This window comes from Pongo pygmaeus, chromosome 5, assembly GCF_028885625.2.
Source record: "Pongo pygmaeus isolate AG05252 chromosome 5, NHGRI_mPonPyg2-v2.0_pri, whole genome shotgun sequence".
Lineage (NCBI taxonomy): Eukaryota > Metazoa > Chordata > Mammalia > Primates > Hominidae > Pongo > Pongo pygmaeus.
Window position 1 is genome coordinate 31,847,401 of NC_072378.2, and position 19,231 is coordinate 31,866,631.

Genomic DNA, 19,231 nt, shown 5'->3' on the forward strand with positions numbered 1-19,231 from the left:
CTGAACTGATTTTTATCATGCCATACAATGGCATTAATCTATTCAATCTAATCAACCCTGAAAGGTCCCACATCAGCTGGGCACGGTGGCTAATGCCTGCAATCCCAGCACTTTGGGAGGCCAAGGCAGGTGGATAACCTGAGGTCAGGAGTTCGAGACCAGCCTGACCAACATGATGATACCCCGTCTCTACTAAAAATACAAAAATTAGTTGGGCGTGGTGGCATGTGCCTGTAATCCCAGCTACTTGGGAGGCTGAGACAGGAGAATCACTCAAACATGGGAGGCACAGGTTGCAGTGAGCTGAGATTGTGCCGTTGCACTCCAGCCTGGGCAACAAGAGCGAAACTCCATCTCAAAAAAAGAAAAAAAAAAAGTCTTGCATCTTAATACCATTAGGATAGCAATTAAATGTCAACATGAGTTTTGGTGGGGACATTCAACCTTAGCACTAGGTATTCTGGGTTATGTATTTTTTTATCTTAATTCCTTCATTTCTACAATTATGAGATCCACGATTTATCCACTATATTTGGTTTTCTTTCTTTTTGTTTTCTGGGGTTTTTTTGGGTTTTTTTGTTTTGTTTTGTTCTGTTTGAGACAGAGTCTCACTCTGTCGCCAGGCTGGAGTGCAGTGGCACGGTCTCAGCTCACTGCAACCTCTGGCTCCCAGGTTCAAGTGATTCTCCTGCTTCAGCCTCCCGAGTAGCTGGGACTACAGGCGTGCACCACCATGCCCGGCTAATTTTTGTATTTTTAGTAGATACGGGGTTTCACCATGTTGGCCAGGATGGTCTCGATCTCTTGACCTCGTGATCCGTCCCCTGGCCTCCCAAAGTGCTGAGATTACAGGTGTGAGCCACTGCGCCTGGCCTCATCCACTATATTTGAACTGACCCAAAGGCCAGTGCTTTCTTAATTAAGTTCCCACAGATGAACAAAGACAAAATTCAGATTCTATTTTATTTATGGTTTAGAACTACCTACTGTAAAAGAAAAAAAAAAAAAACTAGCTACTATAAATTATTGGGGGTTAGTCCATTTAGTCCATTTTGGAGTTCATAACCTAAAGCAGAAACTCACATGGTTGAAATGTCATTTTCCCAACGGATTGTTATTAGTGTATCATTTAGATTGTCTTGCAAAAGTCTCATTTGTTGTTTTTTCTAAATGGCTGCTAATCTTTTAAATTAACAGATAGAGAGCCAGGCACAGTGGTTCACGCCTGTAATCCCAGCACTCTGGGAGGCTGAGGCAGTCGGATCACTTGAGGCCAGGAGTTCAAGACCAGCCTGGCCAACATGGTGAAACCCTGTCTGTACTAAAAATACAAAAATTAGCTCAGCATAGTGGCACATGCCTGTAATCCCAGCTTCTTGGGAGGCTGAGGCATAAGAATTGCTTGAACCCGGCAAGTGGAGGTTGCAGCGAGCAGAGATTGTGCCATTGCACTCCAGCCTGGGTGACAGAGCATCGCTGTGTCCACCCCCCAAAAATGTAGTTAATTTTTTTCTTTTCTTTTTTCCTTTTTTTTTTTTTTTTGAGACAGAGTCTTGCTCTGTCGCCCAGACTGGAGTGCAGTGGCATGATCTCAGCTCACTGCAACCTCCGCCTCCCAGGTTCAAGCAATTCTCCTGCCTCTTACAGGCGGCTACCACCACGCTTAGCTAATTTTTTGTATTTTTAGTAGAGACGGGGTTTCATCATGTTCGCTAGGCTAGTTTTGAACTCCCGACCTTAAGTAATCCCCCTGCCTCGGCCTCCCAAAGTGCTGGGATTACAGGCGTGAGCCACCGCGCCTGGCCAATTTTCAATGTTAATTGGTTGTGGATTGTTTAACCATATACTACATAGTTTCACTTACCTATAACAACAGTAGTTTGGGGCTCTTATATTCTAATAATTAAGACTTTAGCTGTGTACACATTGCAATTAAAGTATAAGTCATGCATAACCTTATCACCAAGATACAAGAGGGAAAGCTCTTCTCCCCTAAAACTTTTACAAAGGTTCTGGGTTCTTTTTCCACTTAAGTGGGAAAAAGTCAGCTAATGAGGAATGTAAAGTCTTTGGCCTCATCTAAAGGTGCTTTGGCCCGCAAGTGTGAGAAGCATTGACTGCTGGGAAGGCCTCCCTGCCTGGTTCCTGGACTCCTACACCATGGCAGAGGCCATCTTCCCTCCCAATGCAGAGTGATATCCAGATACAAGCTGGCTAGCAGCTGTCCACTCTCCAGCAATCCTGCCTTCTGGGGCATGGTTTTCTAAGGACCTTCCTGTTCCTAGATGATCAAAATTGGGACCAGCCACTCCTTTCTGAGCCACCCCTGCCTCTGGGCCTGTGGCTATGTCACAGTCTAGTCACAACAGGACATCCCTTCAGAACACCCTGCAGGAAGCTGACATCTCTACGCAGACTCACACATGCATGGTGTCTGCACAGACCTTTGGTTCTAGTTCAGGAGGTGTGGGTGGAGGCTCACTAGTCCAACAGAACTTGAGGCCAGTTGTACCAGTGTCATATCCCAGGAGCCAAGGTTACAAGGGATACAAAGTGCCCAGACCTACCAGAGTAGGCAAACCCCTACAGTATGCAGGGTTAGACAGGGGCAAGAAACAAGGTCATTCTGGGCCAGCAAGAAGAGGGAAAGGGAAATCACAGGCATACCTCGGAGATACTGAAGATTTGTCTCCAGACCATGGCAACAAAGTGAGTCACACAAACTTTTTAGTTTCCTATTGTGCATAAAAGTTATGTTTGTACTATATTGTAGTCTGTTAAGTGTACAGTAGCATTGTGTACAAAAAACTGTATATACTTAACAGAGTCTCGGAGTCTCGCTCTGTCACCCAGACTGGAGTGCAGTGCCATGATTTTGGCTCACTGCAACCTCTGCCTCCTGAGTTCAAGCCATTCTCCTGCTCAGCCTCCCAAGTAGCTGGGACTACAGGTGCCCATCACCATGCCCAGCTAATTTTTGTGTTTTTAGTAGAGATGAGGTTTCACCATGTTGGCCAGGCTAATCTTGAACTCCTGACCTCAAGTGATCCACCCGCCTCGGCCTCCCAAAGTGCTGGGATTACAGGCGTGAGCCACTGTATCTGGCCATATACTTTAATTTTAAAATACTTAATTGCTAAACAAATGCTAACAATCATCTGAGGCTTCAGCTAATCCTGATCTTTTTGCTGGGGGAGGGTTTTGCCTCCATGGATCAGGGGCATGGCTGCTGAAGGCTGCTTTGACAACTTCTTAAAATAAGACAGTGACGTTTGCCATTTGCCACATGGATTATTCCTTTCAATATTGTTGTGCCTCAGGGAATAGGGAGGCCTGGAAAGCAGAGTCGGGAGAATGGCAAGTTGGTGAAGCAGTCACAACACACACATTTTTCCATTAAGTTTGCTGTCTTATATGAGCATCGCTCATGGTGTCCCAAAACAATCACAATAGTTAACTTCAGTAACTGATTACAGGTCACTGTAACAGGTATAATAATGAAAAGGCTTGAAACATTTTGAGAATTCCACAGCATGACACGGAGACATGATGTCTGTCTGCTGTTGGAAAAATAGCACCAATAGACCTGTTTGATGTGCTTGACACAGGGTTGCCACAAGCCTCCAATCAAGGGAAGCACAATAAAAGGTATATCTACAAAGGGGAATCAGCACTTAAGCAAGGTCAGGATGAGCTTTCAAGTCAGGTGGACCTGGACATGAACCCTCCAGGCCCTACCAACAACCAGCTGTGGACTTTCGAGCACATCCAGCCTAGAGCTGCCCCCAACAGACACTTCCCCAGTGAGTGCTGAATGAAACCATCTGAGCCAGTTTCCTCAGGTGCAAACCAGTGAGGTAATTCCTACCTTGCAGAGTGAAGTGAGAAAAGACAATGTTAAGAAAAAGCCATGCCGGGCACAGTGGCTCTACGCCTGTAATCCCAGAACTTTGGGAGGCCGAGACGGGCGGATCACGAGGTCAGGAGATCGAGACCATCCTGGCTAACACGGTGAAACCCCGTCTCTACTAAAAATACAAAAAATTAGCCGGGCGTGGAGGCGGGCACCTGTAGTCCCAGCTACTCGGGAGGCTGAGGCAGGAGAATGGGGTCAACCCGGGAGGCGGAGCTTGCAGTGAGCCCAGATTGCGCCACTGCACTCCAGCCTGGGCGACAGAGCGAGACTCCGTCTCAAAAAAAAAAAAAAGACAGAAGACCTGTGGTAGCCTTTCCTTTCTGTCTGGCAGCAGCCACTGGGTAAACCAAGATGGTGCATACAAGTACATCCAGAAGCTACGGAAGAAGCAGTCTGATGTCATGAGCTTTCTTCTGAGGGCCCACTGCTGGCAGTACCACCAGCTCTCTGCTCTCCACAGGGATCCCCGCCCCACCCAGCCCAATAAAGCACGCTACTGGGTTACAGCCAAGCAAGGTTATGTTATATATAAGCGCCGTGGTGGCCGAAAATCCAGTTCCTAAGGAGGCAACTTAACAGCAAGCCTGTCTATCACGGTGTTAACCAGCTAGTTTGCTCAAAGCCTTCAGTCTGTTACAGAAGAGCAAGCTGGATGCCACTGTGGGGCTCTGAGTCCTGAATTCTCACTGGGCTGGTTAAAGATTCCACATACAAAGTTTTTGAGGTTATCCTAGTTGATCCATTCCATAACACTATCAGAAGGAAACCTGACACCCAGTGGTCCACAAGCACAGGGAGATGCATAGGCTATCTGCAGGCCAAGAGAACCACGGTCTTGGAAAGGGCTGTAAGTTCTACCACACTATTAGTGGTTCTCGCCATGCAGCTTGGAGAAGGTGCAATACTCTCCAGCTCCACAGCTACCGCTAATATATGTTTGTAAAATTCATACCTAATAAACACTAGATTAAAAAAAAAAAAAAATCACAGACCTGTGGTAGGCTGGGCACCAGTGCTCTAAAGCAAGTTCTGCCTAAACTGGCAGGAACATTTTTCACATCAGGAACAGGAGTTGTTCCTGGACTCTGTCTGGGGCCAGGCTGGGAGAGAAGTGGGGCAGAGCGGGGCAGGGGCAAGGGCAGGGCTGGGGGCTGGGGCCTGGGCAGGGCTGGGGGCTGGGGCCTGGGCAGGGCTGGGGGCTGGGGCCTGGGCAGGGCCAGGCACTGAAGTTAGGCCAAGGCCTGGAGGGAACCAGTTCCTGGTGGCTGTTGGACAGCTCACACAGCTCCCTGCCAGGTCACCTGCCATGGTCCTCCCTCTGCCCTGGCTCTCTCGGTGCCATTTCCTTCGCCTCCTTCTGCCCTCCTGGTCCTTGGCACCCCAGGGCTCCCATAGGTGCTGCTCCCAAAACCCCAAGGCAAGCATGGAAGAGCAGACCAGCTCCAGAGGAAATGGGAAGATGATATCCCCTCCCAGGGTAAGTGGCACCACAGGTAGGTACAGCGGGTGTGAGAATTTATACTGGGGTGTGGGGAAAAAAAACCCTCAATCCCACCCTGCACCACCCCACACCACGCCTACCCCTGCAGCTCTTTTCTTAGTTCAGCTACCAGCTCCTCTCCCCACCTCCCCCTGCCCAGACCTCAGGGCTCCCTTCCCCCACCCCACCCCCACCCACAACAGCACAGTCCACAAAGTCCTTGAACAGGATCTATTCCCCCTCACCTAACAGTTAATTATTTCTTAGCGGGGAGGAGCGGCTGTTCCTCTTTCCAGTGACCCCATATCCTTGTTCAAGGCAGCCAGTTACAGCCCCTGGGCCAGGGAACTCTATCTGCTCCCCCGCCACCACCCAGAGGCCTATGCCCAAGACAGGGAGCTACCTGGCCTTCTCAGCACAGGTGTCCTTAAAAGACCGGGTCAAAAAACGAATAGGGAAGGTGGAATTTCTCACTTCGAGCCACAGCCTGCAACAAAGCTTCCCAGGGCCTCAGCCCCCTGCCCTGGCTGATGCTCCCTCCCCTAATTCCCTGACCAGGGCCCTGGGACCCACTGCACAGCTGAGCTGGCCCAAGCTGAAGAGTTGCTGGAGCAGCAGCTGGAGCTGTACCAGGCCCTCCTGGAAGGGCAGGAGGGAGCCTGGGAGGCCCAAGCCCTGGTGCTGAAGATTCAGAAGCTGAAGGAACAGATGAGGAGGCACCGAGAGAGCCTGGGAGGAGGCGCCTAAGTTTCCCCCAGTGCCCACAGCACCCTCTGGCACTGGAGAAATACATGCACAACCCACCAGGAGCCTTGGGATCATAAACACCCCAGCGTCTCCCAGGCCAGAGAAAGTGGAATAGACCTCCACAAAGCACAGGCAATTGGCAATTGGCAGGTAGTGGGGGAGCCAGGGCTCTGCAGTCTTAGTCCCATTCCCCTTTGATCTCACAGCAGGCAGGGCACCCAGGCCTTATAGGAATTTACCCTGGACCATGCCCTAAAATAACCTCACCCCAAATACAATAAAGGGACGAAGCACTTAGAGATACCACAGACACATGTGTTTCATTTTTAGTTTTGTTAAAAAAAATTCTGACAAATCAGAAATGGGGGTTCAGGAGTGGTGGTGATGCAAAAGATGGAAGCCATGGGGTGGGGGCTGTCAGGGGTGGGGGCAGTAGTGTCTCCTTCACCCCCACCCTGGTGTCCTCTCCTGAAGGACAGACGGTCACATTCCAGAATGGGCGAGTCTTCTACCGTGTCTGTTCAACTGAGAAGAAAACGTAGCATGGTCAGAATAAGGCATGAAAAGGGGAAAGCGAGGCAGGAACACACGGCACACATGCAGACGCTGGTGTACTGCCTTGGTTCTGAGGACGGACGTGGGGGTGAGGGAAGGCATGTAATATGATGAGAGAAGACAGAAACCCCACATAAAGGTCAGGAAAACATCCCAACACAGCATCAAAGACCAGGGGGCATGAACCAGTCAAGTGTCCATTATGCATCAGGTGCCCAAGACCTATGTGACGGGATTTAGCACAAACACACTAAGGAACAGGGAGGACCTAAAGAGTTTCATGAGATCAGTACTCACTGTAGGAGGAGATGTCTATCTCATCAGGCAGCTCACTAATATTGACCTCAAAGCGATCCTGCACATCATTGAGGATCTTGGCATCATTCTCATCGGATACAAATGTGATAGCCAAGCCCTTGGTGCCAAACCGGCCTGCTCTGGCCACCTGGAGGGAGACAGAGGGTAGCACTGGAAGACCAAAGAGGAAAGAGACCCAGAGGCAGGGATGAAGATGTACAAATAGAAAAGAAGGGAATGGGAGAGTGGGATCTCTTCAGCCTGTGGGGTTTACCCGATGCAGGTAGGTGTCCGAATCCTCAGGCATGTCATAATTAAAAGCAATGTTCACCCGCTCGATGTCCATGCCCCGGCCAAATAGGTTGGTAGCCACAAGAATTCGTCGTTGAAAATCTTTAAACTGCTGATACCGAGAAAGCCTTTGTGAGAAAGGAAATTTAAAACATGTTGAGATTCCCTTCTCTCAACTGTCTTTTTCTCCCAAGGACACAAAATATCTTTCCCATCTTCAGCTCACCTCTCCTCCTGGGGCATCCCACGGTGGATGGCAATGGCTGGGAAGTTCTGCTCCACTAGTAGCTGGGCCAAGGCAATGCACCGCTGCACAGACTTCACAAAGATCACCACCTGTTGTGGGGTGGGGGTGGGGGTCGCAAATTGGGGGAATAGGGGTCCATGGTGTGTGAGAGACATTATGTGGCAGAGGGGAGTTTCTAGTAATTATGTTCTCAGGAATTCCTCTTCATCTCTCTTATTCCCCCATTATATATTTAGAGCAGAAGAGGAAATATAACTTTATTTCAGCACTGATTTTTCCCTAAGGAAGCTGGCCTCTGAGGTAGCACAGAGTTCAGAAATCAAAATTGCCAGACATGGTAGGAGACGAGGATGAGATCACCTCATGAAAAAGTGATAAAAAACTAGAATTAAGATCTGGAGGGGTTAACTGATATTCCTGCTCACCAAAACATTAAACCTAAGGGAGCTACCCTAATTCTAGAAAGTAGTTTTAAATGCAAATAGACCACTCACAAGTATATTAATTAAACACTTTTGAGATGGGGTCTCACTCTGTCCCCCAGACTGGAGTGCAGTGGTGCAATCGCAAGTCACTGCAGCCTCCACCTCCTGGGCTCAAGAGATCCTTCCACCTCAGCATTCCAAGTAGCTGGGACCACAGGTGCACACCACCCGCCCAGCTACTTTTTTTATTTTTACTATTTGTAGAGACGGGCATCTCCCTATGTTACCCAGGCTGGTCTTGAAGTCCTGGGCTCAAGCGATGCTCCTGCCTCAGCCTCCCAAAGTACTGCGATTATGGGCATGAGCCACTGCCCTGCACCCAGTCAGAAATGCTTCTCTTGAATAAGCAGTTATTAGAGGAATTAAACAATTAAGAACCCTAACATGCCCCCAAAAATCGTTTCAAGACTTTTAACAACTTCCTAAAATCTTTCAAGGACTTTTGGAGACAAGGTCTCACTCTACTGCCCAAGCTGGAGCACAGTAGTGCATAGTTCACTGCACCCTCAATCTCCTGGGCTCAAGCTATCCTCTCACCTCAGCCACCAGAGTATCTGGGACTACAGGCATACACCACCACACCTGGCTAATTTTTTTCTTCTTTGGTAGTGATGAAGTTTCACCATGTTGCCCAGACTGGTCTCAAACTCCTGGGCTCAAGTGATCCACCTGCCTCAGCCTCCCCAAGTGCTGGGATTACACACATAAGCCACCGTGCCTGCCCAAGGATCTTAATTTTTGTTGAAGTTTATTTTCCTTGAGGTTATTGAGGACATATCCGTGCCAGCCATAGAATAGAAAAGCAGCTCCTACCTTACTCACGCTCAGCCCCTAAGATATTTATACCCTCATCATTCTCTCCCACATCACACATGTGATTTCCTCAATAAAAGTGTACTTAATATCCAGGTTTCTGCTACAGCTGGAGTGCTCCAATGCTCATCCTCCTACTGGACGTGTAACTGACCTGGTTGAACTCAAGGACATCCAGAAGGTCAAAGAGTTTCCGGTTCTTCTCGTTGTCCTTCAGTTTCACGTAGTACTGCTGCAACCCATGCAGCGTCAACTTCGTCTCATCATCCACGAAGATCTCCATTGGCTGGGGGGGAGGAAGGGGGTGGGGAACGGGAGGAGGGCAGAGTGGGGGGGTTAAACCTGGGGGGGTGGAGGAAGTTGATCTCCAATACACCCCATGGGGGGATGGGGAGGAAAGAGAAGATTGAAAACCCCACCCCTCTCCCAAAAATACCCACATTTTACTGTGGTCTCTCTCACGTTGCATCTAATTTCCTTCCTATCAGATGAGTTTTGAGACTGCCCAACTAAAAACTACCACGGCAAAGAAACTGCAAATGAAGTCAAGGAGCAGTGAAACCACCCAATGGCACAGATGCCATTACCTCAAATGGAGGTGGGAGAGGAAAGAAAATGGGAGATGATTCTCAAAGGGAGAGCAAGAACCAAACATCTGGGAAATGATGGGAGGCAGTGACTCAAGGTCAGAATAACTCCATCAGAGTTGCTTGTAAGAACATGGGGTGGGGGGAGGATGACTGCTCCATTTGATTCTCCTACTTCAACTAAGAGAATCTCATGTGCATTAGGAAAGTGGATGTCTTTTAAGATCAGAATGCTGCAATGGACAGTCAAAATGCCACTTAAGGAGAAACGAAAATTACTCAAGATGAGTAACTTGCCGTCAGACCACAACAGGGTAGTTTTAGATGAGACTGGTCTCTTGACTAAGAATTAAACCATCTACAGGTTTACAGGGAAGGTATCAGTAAGTGGTGTTAAAAAACCAAATTCAGAGCAGCAGATACGCTTTTAAGGGACAGGATCTCACCATGTTGCCCAGGCTGGAGTGCAGTGGCTATTCACTGGCACAATCATAGCACACTATAGCCTCAAATTCCTGGGCTCAAGTGATCCTCCTGCTTCAGTCTCCTGAATAGCTGGGACTACAGGCACACACCATTATACCTCACTGCATTCAACTTTAAAATTAAAAAACCCCCTGAAGGGGAGGAAAGTAACAAAGACAGAAATTACCACAACTCCAAAGCCCAACTTTCCTAACACTTTTTATACTATCCTGGGGGAAGACAGTTAATATGAAGACCCAGAGGACAAAATAGGAAAGGATGTGTGTGTCATGGGAAAAAAACCAGAAGCCCAATCCCAGAAGGCAGGTTTTTTGTTTTGATACAGGGTCTCACTCTATCACCCAGGCTGGAGTACAGTGGCACAATCACAGCTTACTGCCGCCTCCACGTCCCAGGCTCAAGCAAACCCTCCTGCCTCAGCCTCCCAAGTAGCTGGGACTACAGGCATGCGCCACCACGCCCGGTTTTTCTGGTAGAGTGTCTCACTACACTGTCCCGGCTAGTCTCAAATTCCTGGGCTCAAGCAATCCTCCCACCTTGGCCTCCCAAAACGCTGGGATTAGAGGTGAGCCACCAGGCCCAGCCAAGGCAAGCTTTCTAAACAGAAGTTCCATGGCCTCCTTCAAATCTCATTCTAGCCCCAAATACAGCCAAAGAGTGATCATCCCACGGGAAGGAACACTGCAGGGAGGGGAAGAACACACTCCACTGCTTATGCAATTGGCCCCACCTAGCCCCAAACCCTAACACCCACCCGATTACATCCACTTTACCTTTCCTATGTCCCTCTCCTCTGAGTATTAAAAAAAACAAAAAATTTTTTTTAAGAAAAAAAATCTACCACCCCATTCAGGACACCCCTCCCCAACACATATTGGGGGAAACGGGGCACGGCACGCGTTGGGTTCAGGAAAAAAACCGGGAACGGAAAAAGAGGCTGGTTTGGTCCTCAGCTTCCTGGTCAGGTTTCCCCGCGGCCTCCGCTGCCGCCATCCACCGCTGGGTGCCGTCTGCATTCCCTCGCCGCGCCACGGTGCTTCTCTGTTGCCGGCTCACATCAACCGAGGTTCCAGATGGGTGCAAGGAGATGTGGGTGGGAAGGAGTAGGGTATCGGGGATTGAGGTGCCAAAGGCCCCCACCCCTGGAGGTGGGGAAGGGGAGGATTCATTTGTGCTGATGCTCTTCTTTTGGACATGCCCTGCCATCTGTCTGTCCCTCTCTTGCTCTCCTGCCACCGGGAAGTAGGAGTTTTGGTGAGCAGAAGGCTCCAGCTGTATGCTCGATGCCACCTTGAGGGTGCGTGGCTGTAGGGGGCATGTAAGAGACGATGGATGGGTGGGTGGTAGGGCAGAAAAATCCTGCCCTCCCCCGAAGGGAGAAGAGGTTCAAAAATGTTGTGATTTTTGAAAAAGTCGAACACTACCCGCTCTCACATTAACCCGACCAAGTCTTCCGGAGTTTCCCTGGCACCCGCGCAGACCCTAACACTAGCTGTCTCTGCTTCTGTATGTCTCTTCAAGGAGTCATTACTCCCAGTTGGGCACAAGCCGCCTTCTTGGCACTTGAATGACAAGGGAGTCTGAGGAAGAGGGCGAGGAAGGGGAGGAGGCAGCGGGCGGGGAGTGGAGGGAGAGAAGGTAGAAGGGTATTTACATCTTGCATGAACTTGCGGCAGACTGGACGGATCTCTTTGCTCAAGGTAGCACTGAACATCATGACCTGCTTCTCGTGGGGGGTCATGCGAAAAATTTCCTGGACATCCCGACGCATGTCTACAAGAACAAGGAAAAAAATTGTAGGAGAAAATAAGCAGGTATGATAAACAAAGATTAGAGGTAGACTTCCCAGTGAGGTGAAGATTGCTGGAAATAGTAATAACACAATGGAAAGAGCAATGGACTTGGAATCAAGAATTGGGATCAGATTCCAGCTGTTTGTTTTAACCAAGCAAGAAATAAGGTAAAACCCCAAAGTTCCCAACTATGAAATGGGGATAAAGCCCAGTGCAGAGGCTCTCAAGGCCTTCAAAACATGCTTTACAGGCCCTTCTCCCAACCCTTTCCTGCCCAAGCCCCAGACAGCCTTCAGCAGACTACAAATATCAAGCACATATTATATTCCAGATATCAGAGTCCATTTATGACTCTCTGGATCACTTTTCTATCAAGTCAGGCAAATATGACATCCCTACCTGGAGCCCACCTTTATAGCTCACCATATTGAATTGTCAAAGACCATTTGTAATGACTTATGGGGCCTATGTCCAACCCCTCTCATTCACCAAGATTCAATTCTTACAGAAAAATCTTCCATTAACCCCATCTGGCACACTAGAATACCACACCACACAAACTGCTACAAACACTCTCTACATTAATCCCAGACCTTAGTCTAGACACTTATTCAGCTATAAATTCTGACTGTAAATGCTGTGCTGGAGATGCCAGAAGGGTACTGTCTTCTCTTTCAGTTTAGAATCTCCCCTATGACTCCCAGTATAGGAATCTATAATGAAAACGGTGGTGGTGGTGATGACTTATGCCTAAAATTATCAAAGTCCCCTATTCTCAAAGGTTAAAAACAAAAATCATAGAAAGATGATAGACGACACCCTTTACTGTGCTTAAAAGCATAATAAAGACCAACCAAGGAACCCAGAGCCATCAGTCATGGGTGATAGATAAGAGTCATCCTTGCACTGAGGTGCTCCTGTTTCAAATAAACATCATTTGGCTCCAAAGAACAACTCCCCAGCATTACAAGCCCCAGCACTGCCACTCACCGAGCTGTTCAAGCATCTTATCACATTCATCCAAAATAAAGTGTTTAATGTGTTTGAGGTTGAGGCTCTTATTTCGAGCCAGGGCTAGGATACGGCCTGGAGTCCCCACGACGATATGCGGGCAGTTCTTCTTCAGCACCTCTTCATCCTTCTTGATAGACAGACCACCAAAAAAAACAGCAACCTGCCGAGCCAGGAGCAAAGAGTCTCAAAAAAGAGGAAGGAAAGAGTCCAATCCCCCCAGGGGATTGCTTGAGCTAAACCAATTTTTAGCATGTTTCCAAACTAAAACGAACTTTAGAGGTCACCTAATTTAAAAATTTTATGTCCCCCCACCAAACACTGAGAGTGATTGCCTAAAGTTACATGGCTAGTCGGAGCAGTCAGAACAATAATTCAGTTCTACTGACTTAATCTAACCATCTTCCTTCACTTATGAGGCCAGGCTTCATTTAAAAAATAAAGGAGCCAGGTGTGGTGGTGCACACCTATAATTCCAGCTACTCGGGAGGCTGAGGCACGAGAACCTGGGAGGCAGAGGTTGTGGTGAGCCAAGATCTCACCATTGTACTCCAGCCTGGGCAACAAGAGTGATACCCCATCTCAAAAAAAAAAATAAAAATAAATACAAAATTTACAAAATTTACTAAAATACAAAAAATACAAAAATTAGCCGGGAGACTGAGGCAGGAGAATCACTTGAACCCAGGAGGTGGAGATTGCAGTGAGGCGAGATTGAGCCACTGTACTCCAGCCTGGATGACAGAGCGAGACTCCAACTCAAAATATAAAAAACAAATAAATAAAGGACAGCAATAAATCACCAGATTAGTGTAAAGTACCACAAAAAAACACATGGAACATTAAGTTTTCCTAAATAAATCCAGAATCTCAAACTCCTTCCCACAAACCCCATGAAATTACTGCTTCGGGCTAAATATTATCACTTCATGTTAAAACCATTAGGCGAATAGTTGTTTGGGGATCTGAGCCTTGGTACAGTATCAAATAACACCAGAAACTACTTTCTGGTTTCAAGGGGTAAAAGAACAACTGTGGAATCAGACTGTCACGACGCTAATCCTACGGTAAATCTAAAATCATTAATGAGGCCAGGTGCAGTGGCTCACACCTGTAATCCCAGCACTTTGGGAGGCCGAGGTGGGTGGATCACTTGAGGTCAGGAGTTTGAGACCAGCCTGGCCAACATGGTGAAACCCTGTCACTACTAAAAAAACAAAAATTAGCCGGGCATGGTGGCATACTGTAGTCCCAGCTACTCGGAGGGTTGAGGTGGGAGAATCGCTTGAACCTCGGAGGCGCAGGTTGCAGTGAGCTGAGATTGCACCACTATACTCACAGCCTGAGGGACACAGCAAGACTCCATCTCAAAACAAATAAATAAACATAAAAATAAAATAACTAACATAAGTCAACCAGATTTGTGGCATAACAGGAGATACAGCATCACCTATGAGGGATTCTTGCCAAAAATGCTTAACTTTAATCAGATTTTTTTTTTTTTTTGAGATGGGAGTCTCGCTCTGTCACCCAGGCTGGAGTGCAGTGGCACAATCTCAGCTCACTACAACCTCTGCTTCCTGGGTTCAAGTGATTCTCCTGCCTCAGCCTCCCAAGTAGGTGGGACTACAGGTGTGTGCCAACAAGCACGGCTAATTTTTGCATTTTTAGTAGAGAGTGGGTTTCATCATGTTGGCCACATTGGTCTTGAACTCCTGACATCAAATGACCCACACGCCTTGGCCTCCCAAACTGCTGAGATTACAGGTGTAAGCCATTGCGCACTTGGCCAGAATCCTCAATATTCACACACCACTGGAGCTGTTTTAAAGTTTCCAGCTTTCTCTGCCACACACCCCAAAATTATCAAACTGATATGATTCAAAGTCAGTATAAAGTAGTAAGAAAAGGGTGGTCTTGTGTTAAGCATCATCCATAGCCCAATTACGAATCCTCCTGTTACATAGGATCTCAACACTCTGTTAAACCACAGCAAACTAAAGCTTCTCCAAAATTAAAGAGACTATTAGCCTACAAGTTTCTTATCCCTCCAACTTGCCACACCCTCACTCTCAGGTCTCTTTACCTTGGCTTACCTTGACATTGGGCATGTATTTAGAGAAGCGCTCATATTCCTTGCTGATCTGAAAAGCCAACTCCCGAGTGTGACACATCACCAGCACAGACACCTTAGGCAGGAAGTAGACGGAGACGTACGGTAAGTGTAGCCCTTCATTATCCCCTCTAGGGAAGTGATTGTCACAAAAACACACCCGGGCCGATAATAAATGACTTCGATTCTGTGATCTAAATCATGAACCCCATGCTTGCGACAGAACATTCCCCACAGCTCTCAGGTTGTCAAGGGTAACAGAGGTCTGTGCTCATGGCTCTGCAAGCATCATGTAGCTAGGACAAAAACACCCTTCCCTTACAGTCCTAACCAAAATCCCCTCCCCAGCACTCTCCCCGAATATACCTGCCCAGTAACTGGCTCCAGCTGTTGCAGTGTGGCCAACACAAACACTGCTGTCTTTCCCATGCCCGACTTGGCCTGGCACAGGACATCCATTCCCAGAATGGCCTGAGGGATGCACTCATGCTGGACTAAAAGTCGGGGGGGGGGGAGGAAGATAAATTAGACTTCAGTCTCCAGATAACTCTACAACCTTTTTCATCATGCCAAGCCCATTTCTTACCACTCAATTCTCAAAGTCTAGTATTTACCTGGTTCTTGCCAACTTCCAGACCCTTTTTACCTCTCTCTGCTCAATTACATTCACCTCAAAATCAGACTTTCCTAATTCCTCCTAGCTTTGGCCTCCTCCAGATCTAGGCCTTCCCAGTCCTAGTAACAAACCCCTTGCATCTACCAACTGCTCACCTTCAATGCCTGGCTCTGTCCTTATTTTTCTTAATCTGTAACAATTCATGACATTTGAATACCTGCCACAGACCATTTCTCCTACTTAGGTTGCTATACTTCGGGTCACATAACTACAACCCTGGACAAAATGAAGGACTTGGTACCTGACCCAGAAGCCAGTCATCTCTAAACCAGTCACAGAGGTTTCCAGAGATCACAGTTGGCCTGGCCCAACAGAGGGAGACTACAGGTCCAACCAGGACCTTTCTGGAAATTTAAAATTAGAAGTCAAGTGACAAAATTTAAAATAAGCAGACAAGAAAAGCCAGTCACAAGAATGAATGGCAGACCTGGAAGTTACTTTTGGATCATTAGCACTTTGGTGCTACCACGAAAGAATAAGCCTGAATAAGCCTCCTCTATCCAAAATCGTTTTTGATACTTATCTCCTGATTTTTTCTTCCTCACTGTCGCCCTGGCTGGTGTACAGTGGTGCAATCATGGCTCACTGAAGTCTCAACCTTCACCTGCTTAATTTCTGAACGTTTTGTAGAGACTGGAGTCTCCCTATGTTGCCCAGGCTTCTCCTGCACTCTTGAGCTCACCCTCCTGCCTTGGCCTCCCAAAGCAATGGGATTACAGGCGTGAACCACTGCACCTGGCCCTGATCTAGCCTTAAGTATAAACCCTTACCACCACCTGAGCAACGACAAACTTGTACCCTTAAAGAGCCCAATGAGCACTACATGCCCAAGAGAAAATTTACCTTCTGACGGATGCTCAAAGCCACAGTCGACAATGGCCCGGAGCAACTCTGGCTTGAGCAGGAAGTCACGAAAGCCAGAGCTGTGGATGGAGACATAGGAGCCCTTGACATCCTTCTTGGCAGGGGCCTCAGCCCCATCTCCCCCAGCTGCTGTCTCCACCTCATCATCTTCATAGTCCAAGAGCTCATTGTCCACATCGTTCTCTGCCATAACTGGGCCGGCAGGGGAAGAAGGGAAGGGGGATCTGGATGGGTTCTCGCAAAATAGGTGAAAACAAGGGGTGAAGAGTAGGGGATTGAGGAACAGCAAAGGAAAACAAAGATACTATTTCTAACAGAAGAGCTGGAGGGGGAAAAAAAAAAAGCAAGACTTAATCACGAGCACAGCCTTCACCACCTCTTTTCCATCCTCAGTTCCCACTTTCCCTAAACTAGGAAACTTTTACCTGGAAAGAAAAACAGATACAAAACATAAAAACGAAAAGCAAATATAACAGAACAGAAAAAGCAGTAACAGGGAAAGAGGTTAGGACAGAGGTTCCCAACAAGATTAGCAATCACAGTAGCGGAAACCAGAAAAGTTGGAAGGGGAAGACCAACTTATAAATTCTTGATCTGAAAGTAACAGTGACGAAATAGAATAGATAATAAAAGGTAAAATATGACTAATAACTTAGTAAAGTGGAAAATGGAGATGACAAGCAGAGTCCTGAAAAGTCCTCAAAGACAGACTGCGCCTTCCCTATTATAATCCCACCGTTATGGATGCCTAACTCAGCAGCCATCAGTCAAGGGTGATAGATGAGGGTCATCACTGCGCAAAGCGCTCACCTTTCGAAAAGAAAACATCATATGGCCGCCGTCCACCTCCCATAGCTCTCAGCCTCCCACTTCTCAGTATCCTCCCTTCCGTTGTTTAAGAAAGCCTTGTGTAATTAGCATGGGGGGGGAGGAGTGGTGCAAGACAAATGGCTCGGCCACAAAAAAAAAAAAAAAAAAATTCACGTCTCCACCCTGCAATAAGAAAACTAATAGTTGACAGAGAAAGGCAATCCCCGCCCAGGCTTTAACAGGATCTTTACCAAGTGGTCTCACATCACTGTTGCGCTACGAAGGTGAGACTCCTTTCGGAGAAACATACAATGACACCAATCGTAAACACTTGGAAGGCACTCCAAATTAAGTTGGGCAAGTCAAGGTGAGAAAAATCCAACTGGGCCCAGAAACCAGCTCCTCCTCCCAGTCCCACCGAGGGCCGAGAAAGAGCTCAAGAAAGGACAAGGAAGGTGAGAAGAGCCCCGCCCTCCGCAAATACCAAGACCAAAGGACGCCGAGCGCCGCCTCTCATTGATGCTGAGGCCTCCAATATGAGAAGAACCCATTGGAAGAAGGGAGCAAAACGAACACAATGGCGCCGAGGACACCATCTTGGATTGGGCCCCCCCTTAGCTTCCCTTCCTCCCCCCAGGAGCTCTTTGCTCTCGAAAGGGATGCAAGCTATGGAAATAGCGAACCAACTAGGCCCCAGCGACCAGACCATCGCCTGTGAAAAGGGTATCAGGAACCCATGTGACGGGATGGGTGCGGAGAAGCGCAGATGGAAACGGATTGTAGCGAAGGCCAAAGCTTACCTAAACAGGGAGCGCGCGTATGGCGGCAGCAACAGCGACGAAAGAGGGAAATCTGCCTTCACTTCCGGTTGCAGGCTTCCCTCTACTCCAGCCTCCCGCCTTCTTGGCGGCAAGAGCGCAGGCGCAAGGGACCGGAAACAGGGCCTTCAACGGTTGTACAGATCCGTGCGCTCCAGGCTTGCCTTTGGAAAATGCCTGTCTGAAATTTGTTTTAAAACCGTTTCTAACTCCCCTGCTACCGCCAGTAACAAAAGGTATAAAGGAAACTAACGTCTCCCCCCACTGTTATCTTTATTCTCTTGTCCTACTCCTCTCCATGCCCCTCATCTCTTCGTTTAGGTTTTTGCCACGCAGGTCTTCTCTCTAGGCACCCCTCCATGGATGCGCGAGGAACGAGTGTGGCGAGGGCTGTGAGTTCCCACGGGGTCCTTGGCCCGGCAGTGAAGGTGACCTGAGGACGGCTGGGCACGCACTAGGAAACGGCGGGCCCTAGCTGAGGGGAGGGAGGAAGGAAGTCTCAGGGAACTGGAGTGCTCAGGGGTGTTTCCAGACTGTTTCCCAGTCGTGGGGCTGGTGGGCGGTATTTTCCCAAAAGGATGCTGTCCGAGGTAGCTGATGCCCTAGGGCCGGTGAGTCAGGAAGGTGTTCTGAATCCGAGCGGGAATACTCGGTCTGGATTCGGCCCCAAGTGTTAATAGGGCTTGAGGGTTATACTACATTCCATTAATACTGTTTTTGTTTTTGTTTTGAGACAGAGTCTTGCTCTGTCGCCCAGGCGGGAGTGCAACCGCTGCTTCCCGGGTTCAAGCGATTCTGCTGCCTCAGCCTCCCAAGTAGCTAGGAGGATTACAGGCGTCCGCCACCACGCCCAGCAAATTTTTGTTTTTTTAGTAGAGACGGGGCTTCACCCATGTATGACCTCAGGTGATCCACCCGCCTCGGCCTCCCAGAGTGCTGGGATTACAGGCGTGAGCCACCGCGCCTGGCCCATTAATACTGTTAATTCGAGCAGAATGTTCTTGGCCCCGCCCCAACAGCCCTATTGTTCAACCTGGATTTTTTTCCTGAATGAAACATTTGCTATCCCTGTCTTTGAGATGGGGAGCTACGAAAGTAAGACCTGATGTCCTGCTGTGTAATAAAACAAACGTTTGGCCCTCTCCCTGTTAACATACTTAATCATTTAATACTAAGGAGTAGGTACCATTATTCTCATCTTATTGGCAGAAGCGAAGCAAAGCAACATATCAAGCAGTACGG

The 19,231-nt window shown here is 48.1% G+C and overlaps 2 protein-coding genes, 1 long non-coding RNA gene, 2 other non-coding genes and 1 pseudogene across 7 annotated transcripts; 3 read left to right on the forward strand and 3 right to left on the reverse strand.

Annotated features, from left to right (window-relative positions):
* The first annotated feature begins 3,718 nt into the window (after positions 1-3,718).
* Positions 3,719-4,846, forward strand: LOC129039017 (large ribosomal subunit protein eL15-like; annotated as a pseudogene).
* Positions 4,847-5,169: 323 nt separating this feature from the next.
* On the forward strand, positions 5,170-6,451 carry MCCD1 (mitochondrial coiled-coil domain 1). Its single transcript, XM_054490976.1, has 2 exons — positions 5,170-5,393; positions 5,955-6,451. Exons 1-2 carry the CDS (start codon positions 5,223-5,225, stop codon positions 6,141-6,143), a joined length of 360 nt encoding a protein of 119 aa, XP_054346951.1. The 5' UTR covers positions 5,170-5,222; the 3' UTR covers positions 6,144-6,451.
* Positions 6,452-6,461: 10 nt separating this feature from the next.
* DDX39B (DExD-box helicase 39B) lies at positions 6,462-18,733 on the reverse strand. 3 transcript variants are annotated; one of them, XM_054490968.2, is made up of 11 exons: positions 17,972-18,733; positions 16,341-16,553; positions 15,188-15,315; positions 14,805-14,897; positions 12,688-12,871; positions 11,559-11,677; positions 8,986-9,117; positions 7,513-7,622; positions 7,270-7,414; positions 6,996-7,143; positions 6,462-6,668 (listed from the first exon to the last, which is right to left on the reverse strand). In XM_054490968.2, exons 2-11 carry the CDS (start codon positions 16,549-16,551, stop codon positions 6,652-6,654), a joined length of 1,287 nt encoding a protein of 428 aa, XP_054346943.1. In that variant the 5' UTR covers positions 16,552-16,553; positions 17,972-18,733; the 3' UTR covers positions 6,462-6,651. The 3 variants fall into 3 exon arrangements, with proteins under 3 accessions (XP_054346943.1, XP_054346942.1, XP_054346939.1); XM_054490967.2 differs by having other exon boundaries at positions 16,341-16,683; XM_054490964.2 differs by lacking the exon at positions 17,972-18,733 and adding an exon at positions 17,656-17,791.
* Positions 12,564-12,639, reverse strand: LOC129039755 (small nucleolar RNA SNORD83). The gene has a single exon (XR_008503457.1). It is a non-coding gene; the product is annotated as a small nucleolar RNA SNORD83 (small nucleolar RNA).
* On the reverse strand, positions 17,120-17,197 carry LOC129039754 (small nucleolar RNA SNORD83). The gene has a single exon (XR_008503456.1). It is a non-coding gene; the product is annotated as a small nucleolar RNA SNORD83 (small nucleolar RNA).
* LOC129038255 (uncharacterized) lies at positions 18,311-19,132 on the forward strand. Its single transcript, XR_008503107.2, has 2 exons — positions 18,311-18,417; positions 18,727-19,132. It is a non-coding gene; the product is annotated as an uncharacterized LOC129038255 (long non-coding RNA).
* The last annotated feature ends 99 nt before the right edge of the window (positions 19,133-19,231 follow it).

What these genes read in the sequence shown, in the direction of transcription:
- MCCD1 (XM_054490976.1), top strand. Translation starts at nt 5,223, where the DNA reads ATGGTCCTCCCTCTGCCCTGGCTCTCTCGGTGCCATTTCCTTCGCCTC. An exon ending in AGATGATATCCCCTCCCAGG is followed by an intron (nt 5,394 to 5,954) that starts GTAAGTGGCACC and finishes TTCCCTGACCAG; the next exon opens with GGCCCTGGGACCCACTGCAC.
- DDX39B (XM_054490964.2), bottom strand. Translation starts at nt 17,767, where the DNA reads ATGGTGTCCTCGGCGCCATTGTGTTCGTTTTGCTCCCTTCTTCCAATG. An exon ending in CTCGGCGTCCTTTGGTCTTG is followed by an intron (nt 16,554 to 17,655) that starts GTATTTGCGGAG and finishes CTGCCGGCCCAG; the next exon opens with TTATGGCAGAGAACGATGTG. An exon ending in CGGACACCTACCTGCATCGG is followed by an intron (nt 7,144 to 7,269) that starts GTAAACCCCACA and finishes GTCTCCCTCCAG; the next exon opens with GTGGCCAGAGCAGGCCGGTT.